Here is an 11,256-nt window from a genome sequence, read left to right as displayed (position 1 = left end):
AAGGCAGAGGATCAAGCAAGCCCACTCCTGCAAGCCCTTTCTACAGCATCCTGAATACATTCATGACTCAAATACCCTCACAAAGGCCCCACCTCCCAACACGGTTGCGATGGAAATTACGTTTCCAATGCCTGAATTTTGGGGGACACATTTAGTCCGTAGCACTAACTACCACATTTCTTGCTAATATACACATCCTTTTAGGGAAGATCTTTGGACATCACTTCTCTTTTTTTTTTTTAAGACGGGGTCTTGTTCTGTCACCTAGTCTGGAGTGCAGTGATGTGATCACAGCTCACTGCAGCCTCACACTCCTGGGCTCAACTGATCCTGCCGTCTCAGCCTCCCAAGCACCTGGGACTACAGGTGTGCATCACCACGCCCAGCTATTGTTTGTATTTTTTTTTTTTTTTTTTGTAGAGACAGGGTTTTGTCCTGTTGCCCAGGCTGGTTGGACATCATATTTTGATCACATTTCTGGCAGTTTTTAAGATTACGTTCCTAGGAATGTTGGTGAATTGATGGGGGACAAAAACGTTTGTTTCCCCTTGAGAGGCAGTGGTACAGGGGAGAGGTTAAGGGCATAGACCCTAGAGTCACACTGCCTAGGGCTGAATCCTGGCTCTGCCACTCACTGGCTACAAGACCCTGGACAAGTCACATCCTCTCTGTCTCTGTACATGAGCATAATAGCAGTACCTGCCTCACGGGGTTGTTGAATAGGTTCAATGAGCTAATATATGAGAAGCACATGGTATATGCTATAAAGTGTTTTCTTCTTCTTTTCCTTCTCCTCCTCCGCTCCCTGGTATTATTATCATAATGATACAATTATCATTTGTTCCTTCTGTAAAATGGAGTTTGATGTTGGAGCTGCTTCCCAGGCAGTCAGGCGGAGCAGTCACTGAGAATGAAGAAGGCGTTTCTGACTCAGTTGTAGGCGGGCAGCTGCAGTGACACAGTTGAGTTTTGGCAAACACTTCTCATGTACGAAGTCTGACCCTGGAGTCTTGAGGCTGAACTTTTCACCAACAAACAGGAACACATTCATGAACGTTACCTCAGAGTGCTGTCCTCTGGAGGCCATCTGCATAGCCTAACTATGCCACCCGGGCTCGGACCATTATGGGGATTTCTCTGATGTCCCTGATACTACCACCCCAATTTGAATTTAGCAGCTCCCTTCACATCTGGTTAGATCGTCTTTAAAAAGAATTTTTTTTTTTTTTTTTTTTTTAGAGATGGGGTCTCACTGTGTTGCCCAGGCTGGTCTTGAACTTGCGGGTGGGCTCAAGCAATCCTCCCACCTCAGCCTCCCAAAGTGCTGGGATCACAGGTGTGAGTCACTGCACCCGGCCTAGATCTCCTTTTTCAAACGTAAGCAATCATGCTCAGGATCAGGGTTATTCGTGCCTGGGTCCCCCTCCCAGACTGAGTTGCTATGGACAGCCAGCTAGTCTACATCCTGCATCCCGCAGCCCCTGTGCGGCGTTAACGAGCCAGAAACACTGTTTGCTGCTGAGTTCCGTGGAACCCCCTGGGGCATTTTCCTGACTACCCTCAGTGTGGCCAATCCGTGTCCTTTGGGGACGAACGTGACTCCAGGAAAATACATAAAGTAACTCTGTGCCAAGTTTGGTGAATGAATTGAGCCATGCCAATTCTGTCCTATAAATAAGTTTACAAGACTGGTTTTCTTGCGTGGTTCATAAGCCAGGTCTAGCTGCCACTCCCCCAGAAGCCTTCCAAAAAGTATTTTGAGCAGGGCCTTTAGGCCGGGGTGGTGGAGTCCCAAGGCCAAGGCTGGCCGCGCTGCTCTGGGCCCGGCGGACGTTCCAACATGGGGCTGTAATGCCACAATTGGCCGCAGGAGGGGGGCCGTATTCCAGACCCCACTGCAGAAGCCTCCGCAACTGCTCCAAGAACTTTGTTTTATACAGACTGGCGGTGAGAGCAGCTGCAGTTTGCATCTCAGGCAGTACCTAGAGGAGCTGCCGGTGCCTCCTCAGGACATCTCCTGTTCGCTACCCAGGGCCAGGCACCAAGGACAGGGAGTCCCAGGCGCACACCCCCATTCGGGGTCCCCCAGGCCCAGACCCCCACTCTGCCACAGGTTGCATCTTAACCTGGTCCTCCTGCAGAAGTGGCCCCTGTGGTCCTGCTCTGAGACTCGTCCCTGGGCGCCCCTGCAGCCGCTTTCTATGACTCCATCTGGATTTGACTGGCTGTGGGGACGCGGTCCGAGGGGCGGCCTGGGTCTCAGCGTGGTGGCAGCCAGCTCTCCGGCCACCACGGCGAATGCCAGGATCTGAGGGGACAAGGCTCTACAGCCTCAGCCAGAGGCACTCAGGTGAGTCTTGGTACTAATTTTGTCCTATCATCTGGGCATGCTGTCTCAAAGGCAGCTGGAGGAGACTGGAATGAGCTGGATGGGGTTTGGGAAACTTCAGACGTAGAGCCTGAAGGTGCCTTCTCCAGGTGGGAAGGTCCCCACTAGCTGGGCCCGCAGATATCCGCTGGGCCCTCATCCAACTGCCTGGGCAGGAGAGAGTGTGAGTCTGCATTTGGGGTGCCAGAGGGAAGCTATTGGCTTGGTGACAACTCCACCTGACTCATGTCACAGCCCAAGAGCCTACTCAGGGTGCAGATGGCTCAGGTGACAGCTCCTCTCCATGGCTTCGTGTGTGTGTGTGTGTGTGTGTGTGTGTGTGTGTGCGTGCGCCCATGTGTGTGCATGCATGTCTGTGCATGTGCATGTGGCAGTGGTTGGATATATGTGGGGAGAAGTTATTTCTAAAACATCTGTCTCTGTCCAGCTTTGGGTTATGATTTAGCTTAACTAAGTACAGTTAGAGGAGGAAAACATTTAAAACCTACTCAGCGATTCTCTCTCTGGAGAAGGGCCACACTCATGTGATTTTTTTCCTTGGTTTTGATGAGTTTAAAGTGAGGTAATCCAAAGAAAAGCCGTAAAGCCTGCAGAGTTCGATGCTGGTACCCAGGGAAACTGACTTGGGAGCAGCAAGTGAGGCTCGCGCTACCCAGAGGAGGAATTAACGGAGTCCTTCTGATGTCCAGAGAAGGATTGAAGAGCCAGGGTCCAGATATCAGCCCTGGAGTGCATTTGCAATTGCCTTTTTCAAAGGGAACTTCAAACATCTTTGTTTCTGGGACTGGCTAGGTAGGAGGGAGGCCTTGGGAACCTGGACACCCCCCTACCTGGCTGCCAGACAGGGTCAGAAGATGCTGGGGGGTGCTTGTTCTCATCAGACTCTGCCACCAGCTCCCCTGAGTGACCTTGTTCATAAAGTCATGCCGCCTGCATTATCTCACGGGAGGCTCACAGTGACCCTGGGAGACCAGCATATACCAACCTTCCCATTTTATAGGTGATGCACCTGAGGCTGAATAAGGTCAGGTGATTCAGCCAAGTTCCCCAAGAAACCAATAAACAGAGGAGCTAGGATAGGAGCCCTTGGCTTCTGTGCTCCCCGCGATAAACAGAGGAGCTAGGATAGGAGCCCTTGGCTTCTGTGCTCCCCGCGTTCCTACAGAGAGCCAGGCCTGCAGGGCACAGATGGCCCCAGGGCACAGGGCCGCAGGGCACAGATGGCTGAGGTCTTTTCCAGCTCTAAAATGCAGAATCTAGAAGCAGATCCCTGGCCCTGAACCTGCCCTTCTAAGTGCCTTGGGTGAAATTGTCTGGAAGTAAATCATGACAGCCAAGAGGTTAGTGGAGAGGGTGTCCCCTCCCTGTTAGAGCAAGACCTCCCTCTTTGAGTTGCCAGTTGAGGTCCAGGCTCCTTGGGCCTCATCCACGGGTCACTGTGGCTTCCACATCTTGCTCATGTGCTTCAAGCTCTCAGAGCCCCGCCTCAGTCCCAGGATCTCCATCTACTGGAGTACACTGTTTGGCAGTGTGAGGTGGGATTCTCTTCTCTGCCTGATCTGGGGCCCAGAAAGGGGTCACCAAAAAAGCCTGACGTGCAATCCCCAGACAAAGCAACCCTACAGCTGAGCCAGTGCCCTGTGTGGGAAAACTGTGCCCAGGGCCTCTTCCCGCTCTGATATCCATTCCTTCTTTTGCCTCTTTGGTTTGGGGTGGCTTATCTTTAAAATGGGAGTGACGGAATGCAAATGCCATCAGCCTGTCCCCATCACAGTGCTCCTGGGAGGAGCAGTTGCCATCAGTTTCATCTTCTAGAGCACAGACTTGGTCCAAAGACAATAAGATCCGCGATCTGAGGGTCCCAATGTCTGCTCCCTCCCCCAAGAAAGAAAAACAGCCCCCAAGAAAACCTGGGCAGACAGAACATGTGTAGGTTTCATTTCCAAGCAACAAACATGAGTAGAGTTGTCTGAGCTTTTCCAAGCCCTGTGCACTCACATCTGGCCCCGATTGGCCCCGGCCCCTCTCCCCAGCAGCTCCCTGGGGCTCCTGCTGGACCAGCTGAGGGGTGGGGAGGAGGAAGGAGACAGGCCACCCTTCAAACACATTCTGGCTAACAAGCTGTGCATTCCAGCCCCGTCCCAGGAGCTAACCAGAAAAGGAGAAAGGTGGAAATGACAGTGGGGCCTCACACCTCCACTCCCCAGGGGCAGCACCCTGTCTGGCTCTGTGTGGCCTCTGGGCAGTAGAGGCTATTGCCTTTGGCAGAGGGAGGGTTATTGTAGGCAAAAGAGACTTTAGCGTCCTGCTTCACAGCCCCTCAAGGAGCGACGCCAGAGGGAGGGGTGCCGCACAGAGTGCTCATGAAATGAGGGAGGGTGCCTTGCAGCTTAGCAGTGCTGGAGCTGCCCGGGGCCCCACCTAGAGGCCCTCCCTAGAGGCCCTCCCTGGGTGGAGACATTGGGTGGAGGGCCGGAATTGGGGCCCAATGAACTGGACACCACTGCAGCACAGGGAAGCCAGAGTGGGTGGAGTCTGGGGCAGGGAGGAGAGATCCTGGCAGAACTGCGGACCACCCCCTGTTCCATCCCTCCCATAGGCTGGAGGAGAGGCCTGCAGATACTGGGAGCCCCATAGCTGTGTGTGTGCACATGCGTGTGTGTGCCCATTGTGGGGGATGTAGAGAAGGGCTAAGAGCAGAGGCCTCCAGCCCTCCTGGGTCATTGGAAGGACATGTATACAGTGACTGGTCAGTTCTGGTCTCTTCTTAGCCCAAATGTCAGAGCTCTCTGGAGGCCAAGTTCAAGTCATGAAAATAAAGTGTTCAGCTGGGTGCAGTGGCTCACATCTGTAATCTCAGCACTTTGGGAGGCTGAGGCCAGTGGATTGCTTGAGTTCAGGAGTTCCAGACCAGCTTGGCCAACATGGTGAAACCCCATCTCTGCAAAAAATTAGCTGGACATGGTGGCATGTGTCTGTAATCCCAGCTACTCAGGAGGCTGAGTTGGGAGGAGCACTTGAGCCTGGGAGGTGGAGGTTGCAGTGAGCCAAGATTGCACCACTGCCATCCAGCCTGGGCAACAGAGTGAGACCCTGTCTCAAAAGAAAAAAAGAAAGAAAGAAAGAAAAAGAAAAAAAAAAAGGGAAAAAAAAAGGAAGAAAGAAAATATGGAATTCATGTTTTGCTCTGCTACACGGCGACCCAGCCAGCCTCCTTCCGTGATTATGTCTATTTATGAAAGTTGCCACACCTCCTTGCCCACCCTCCCTCTGAAGAGAAACTGATTGACTGATCTCTCAATCAACAGGCATTGTCCCCCCACTGCCACCTGCCAGCCCTGCATCCTCTCCTCCCAGTCTCCTCTGGGTCGAAGGGTTGAGTTTGCTCCATACTGGGCCTGGGACCCATCCTCATGGGGCTTTTATCTTCCAAAGGATTTATTATTTAAACAAAAAAAAAGCTGTTTTTTTGCTTAAATGTCCAGATAGTGAAAGAGCATCAGAGGCAAAGGTCAAGATAAACTCATGCCTGGAACCTTGATGAAAGTAGAGAGTAATTTGTGAAGTCACTGAGCATTTATGTGACAAAAACAATATCAAGTAATTGATGTAAATACTTTGTAATTTGGCTTAAAAAACAGATTCTTCTCATTACACAAGGAATGCAAATGCGTCACAGAAAACCCAGAAAATCTGAAAGCAAAAAGAAATATTAAATCCCCACAATCCCTTCCAGCCAGGGTCCTGTAATACATTTCTCACCCGGAGCCATCATAGCGTCTTACCTCCACACGCACCTTATGTGCGCATCTCTTACAAAATGGGATCGGGTTGTACACATTGTTGCGTCAACAGGCTGTTTCCTTTCAAAGAGCATAGGATTCTCCTAAGTCAATGTATATGCCCCTGGAACGTCATGGTGTAGACCCAGAGACCCAGTGAGTCAGCCTCTGGGGCCATGCAGACAGAAGCCCTCCCCTGGCCTAAAGCTGCCCAGATGCTTAGTGCCTGCGGGTCCCCGCAGAGGCTCCCTGCTCCTCGGGCCCCACCACAGTAGATGAATCCCTGCTGTGGTCCTACTGAGCCAAGCTCCTTCCAACATGCCAGCCCCATTGGATTTGGGAGCAGTCCTGGTCTGCTCAGCTTTGTTTGCAAGTGGTCTCGGTACCCGCTCTGAATGCCCCTTCGTGTCTTCCTTTCCTTCCTTCATTTCCAACACAAAACAGAAGCTCATGTCTGCCTGGCATGCCCCAGGTTTTGAGGGCTCAGAACCTGCTCGCAGGTCACCTTTTGAGTCGGCAGGGTTCCCTCCTCCTGGCCCCACCCAGTGTGACCCACAGTGGCCCCAGCTCAGGATTGCAGCCTCCCTGAGAGTTGTTGAAAGGAACGGACACCTCCTACCATCAGAAAGGCCCAAGGGCCTTGGTCTTCTGAAGTCCTGAGGAAACTGGGGGTGGGGGCATCATGGTCCTAAGGACCTGGAGGATGGCACCTGGGTCCTGGTGATGAGCAGAGGGTCCCGTGTTCAGGCTTAGGGTCAGGGGTGGGTGCCTTGTTCTGTCCATTTGCTTCTGTTTCCACTTACAGTTGATTCTGTCTCTCTCCCTGCCTTCGTCTTCCCTCTCCTCCCTTCTTGCCTTCTCTGCAGCTGTTGCAGGACGTGATGGAGAACAAAGCCATGTACCTGCACACCGTCAGCGACTGTGACACCAGCTCCATCTGTGAGGATTCCTTTGATGGCAGGAGCCTGTCCAAGCTGAACTTGTGTGAGGATGGTGAGTGCAGCTGGCTCAGACTTGGGGCACAAGATCTGGCCCGGGGGTGGGGAGGGAGCCCTGCCCCCACCCAACCTTGGCATTGCCTTTGAGTGCTTGTGACCTCCTCATGTAATAGTGCATATATTGAACTTTATGCTTTAAAAGGTCTTTTCCATGGGTTTTCTCATTCATTCACTTCAACAAACCTGTCAGTAAGATGAGTACTCATTTTACAGATGGACAGATTGCACGGCCCATCAGTCATAGGGTGGTCCAGCACGGAGCCTCCTGACTCCAAGGGCCATGCTTCTATTCCTGAGAGAGTGAGACTAGGGTCAGGCAAGGGCCTCTGAGCCAGTCAGTGCAGACCCTCTCAGGTGAGGAGAGGGGCCTCCCACCCACTTCCTGAAGCACTCGTGAGGGGCAAACCGCTCTCCAAGGTGCTCATTCTGCCAATGGGTGCAAGGCCCTGGTCTTGCCACGGAAAGGGCTCACCACGCCAGTGACTCAGAAGGCCCTGCATCTCAGGGGCTGCTTATTTGCTCAAACCCTGGAGATCCGAGTGATGCAGCTTCCTTTGGAGAAGCCCAGAGCGCTTTTCCATCAGTCTGGCTCCTGTGCACCCAGTAGATGACTGATAAATTCTTGCTGCATGCAGCACATGTCAGAGAGGAGAACATTGCGCCCACATCAAAGAGAAATAAAATGAAGCTTACTGAAGAGCCTTAAAAAGACTTCTGGCCAAGGAGAGACAGGCCTTTTCCCTCTCTCGTTTCGCTCCACTCTGCCAACTGCCTCTTGAAATTACTGAAGAGTAATGACTCCACTCCTCTCTTCCTCCAACCCTGTATTCCTCCCACCAGGCACTGAGTGTAGGGAAAGAACTATGGTGGCTCAGAGAGGCAGGGAGCGGGGAGGGTCTCCGCAGGCAGAGAAGACGAGGAGATCTGGGCTTCTGACCAATGCACTTGTTCACCGCACCCTAGGATTGTCCACCATGGTGGACATGGTGGCTCATCTTCCAGAGTCCTATCAACAAACATACTCTGAGGATCCATGATGTGTCAGGCCAGGGTGAGCAGCCAGGAATGCTCCAAAGAGAAATTAAAACAGTCTCTGTCCTCAAAGGGCTTATGATCCCAGTAGAAGGGGCTGGCATGGGAACAACTGTCTAAAATATAAAGTAGGCTAAAATGTGTGTGAATAATGAAGTCAGGCGGGCAGAGGGCCTTCTGGAAAAGGGCTGGAAGACTGAATAAGATTGTCTAAGAGAAGAGGTGGGAAAGGTATTCCTAGTTGTGTGACACCAAGTTGAGTCAGGGTTTCTGTAAGGCTCACGCCACTTGGGCAGAGAAGGCCTGGGGTGCTGGCCCCATGCAGAGCTCCCATCAGTCCATCAGCAAAGGGGAAGGTGGCATCCGTACCCACTGGCACATCAGCAAAGGGGCTTGATTTGGCAAGAAAGACTGGGTACAGCACAGTGGGGTGATTGGAGAGGACCATCAGGGCCAGCCTGGGGGGCCTCAGGGGTGGGAGGGGTCAGATATCCCTGGGACCACCATACCCTCTTCCCAGTACCTCATCTTACTCTCCCTTTTTCTGAACCCCAGATTTTTTTAAAGAAAAGTTCATTTGGACCAGAAGGACTGAAAATTAACAGCAACCCTAGCCACTACGCCTTCTGGGCCCCTCTGGTGTGGGGAGCTCTGTCAGAGGGCACTTTGAGAGCCATGCTAGCTATGTCCTGTCCCAGGGTTCCCTGATGCTAGGGGCCAGGTACAGGGCAGGCAGCAGAGGTTGAGAGGTGTGGAGTCCAGGCTGACTCGCGCCTCCTGGGCGTGTGACCCTCTGTGGGCCTCAATGTACTCGTCTGCCAAATGAGGATGCAGGGGGGTACCTCTGAGGTCCTATCTGGTTCTAAAATTCTATGTGTAAAATCGGACCTGGCCATTGCATTAGGGATGTGGCCCTTTTCAACCCCAAGTCAGAATATGACGCTATGCTGGGCAAAGCATGGCTGTGGCTCCCACTTCAGCAGGAGTGAAAACTTGGGTGCTGACAATGTGCCCAGGAGGTCCCGTGCCTCTCCCCTCTTCGCTGCCCCAACCTTGGCAGGGAACCTCTGGTTCACTCACCTGGGGCTTCTCCCCTTAAAAGGGTGCTCCCCTGGTGTCCCCCAGCGTGCATCACTGCCCTGTCCCGCTTGGTCCATGCTCTCCTCCCCCAGGACTTTGCTCAGCTTTCACCTTCTCGAAGGCCTGAGTTTCCATCCCCCTTTCCCTGACTCTTTTTTCCTTTCTTCCATGGTCTGACTTCCTCTTGACTCAGTAGTCTCCTTATTTACATGTATCATTCATTATCTGTTCCCCATGGCAAGAATATAGGCTGGACCACAGCAGGCATCTCTATTTTGTTTATTGATGTCTCCCAAACCCACTACGCAGTAGGTGCTCACTAGGGATTTTTTGAATGAATGGAAGAATGGATGAATGGATGAATGAATGGATGAATGGATGAATGAATGGATGGATGAATGAAGGGACGGATGGATGAGTGAATGGATGGATGAATGAAGGGATGGATGGATGGATGGATGGATAAATGGATGGATGGATGGATGAATGAAGGGATGGATGAATTGATGGATGAATGGATGAATGAATGAATGAATGGATAGATTAATGAATGAATAAATGGATGAATGGATGGATGGATGAAGGGAGGGATACATGAATGGATGGATGGGTGAATGGATGGATGAATGAATGAATGAAGGGATGGATGGATGGATGAGTGAATGAAGGGATGGATGGATAGATGGATGGATGGATGGATGGATGAATGAATGGATGAATGAATGAATACATGGATGAATGAATGGATGGATGGATGGGTGGATGAATGGATGAACGAATGAAGTGATGGATGAATGGATGGATGAATGAATGAATGGATAGATGAATGAATGAATAAATGGATTGATGAATGGATGAATGGATGAAGGGATGAATGGATGGATGCATGGATGGATGGATGAATGGATGGATGAATGGATGGATAGATGAATGAATAAATGGATGAATGAATGAATGGATGGATGGATGAACAGAGGGGTTCTTGAAGTCTAAATGTGGCAAAGCATTCGCCATCTACACCTGATTGCCGAGTTCTCTGGGTCCGTCTTCATTCCTGGTTGCCAGATTGGGGGCTGGAACATGAGGAACCCAGGCAGAGTAGAGTGTTGAGATGAAGACAGGGATTTCAAAGCTTGCAGGCTTCCAATTTGATTTTTTCCCCTCTTTCCTTCATTTCAGAGAGGAAAATGATGAGCTTGACTTGGGGAAATTCAAGCCATATTTGATCTGTTTCTAAAGGGTTTTGCTGCATCTTTGATTCTCCTCTCTGCAGGAGTGAAATGGGAGAGGAAGAGGGAGGGTTGGGGCCAGGCAGGGAGGAGGGGGAAGGTGAGAAGAGATGAGAAGGGAAGGGAGAGCCAGCACCCCTGAACCCAGTCAGGGCTGCCCTTGAGCCCTTATTGAGTAAATGAAGACAGTGAAGTGTGAGGCCCAGGACAAGCTCCAAGACCCTTACAGAACTTCCTCCTTCAATGGAGGGTGAGAGGTGGGAGGAGGGGAGGAGAGACGGCACTTCTTGTTGGAGGCTGGCCGTGGGGATAGTGGGATCAGCGGAGGCAAAATTGCAAAAGTACAGCCCGACATGAAGGTAAGATGCAGCCTTCCCTGGCAGTGGGACCTAATGGGCCCCAGGTCCACTCTCCCACAGGCTCCCTGGTGTTCCTGCTGGGATGTGATGAGCTGTCCCGCTCACATGGCCCATGTGCTGCGGAGTGCAGGTCTCATCTTCACTGAGACCCGTGAGGTCAGGACTATGTTTTGCTCCTCTTGGAATTCTTTTGGGACCTTGTAGGTGACAGGTGTCCAGGAAGTCTTTGTGATTGTTGGTAAATGACATGGTAAGTCCACTCGAGTCATCACTGGTGGAGCTGGAACCAGACTATGAGTCTCCTTACCTGGGATGCAGGCTCCTTCCCAGGATGGGGATTTCACGGGGTAGGGCTGATGGTGCCACGGAGTGACTCCCTCACCTCTG

The 11,256-nt window shown here is 51.8% G+C and overlaps 1 protein-coding gene across 1 annotated transcript in view; it reads left to right on the top strand.

Annotated features, from left to right (window-relative positions):
• Positions 1–1,296: 1,296 nt before the first annotated feature.
• Positions 1,297–11,256, top strand: part of SCARA5 (scavenger receptor class A member 5) — a 124,056-nt gene continuing 114,096 nt past the window's right edge. Inside the window, exons 1-2 of the mRNA XM_009212751.4 lie at positions 1,297–2,350; positions 7,038–7,164. Coding sequence (XP_009211015.3) covers positions 7,053–7,164 — 112 coding nt within the window. The 5' untranslated portion in view covers positions 1,297–2,350; positions 7,038–7,052. The remainder of the gene's footprint in view (positions 2,351–7,037; positions 7,165–11,256) is intronic.

The sequence above is a fragment of the Papio anubis genome, chromosome 8, assembly GCF_008728515.1.
Source record: "Papio anubis isolate 15944 chromosome 8, Panubis1.0, whole genome shotgun sequence".
Taxonomy (NCBI): domain Eukaryota; kingdom Metazoa; phylum Chordata; class Mammalia; order Primates; family Cercopithecidae; genus Papio; species Papio anubis.
Note: the sequence above shows the minus strand (reverse complement) of the source record. Positions and strands in the feature narration are given on the sequence as shown.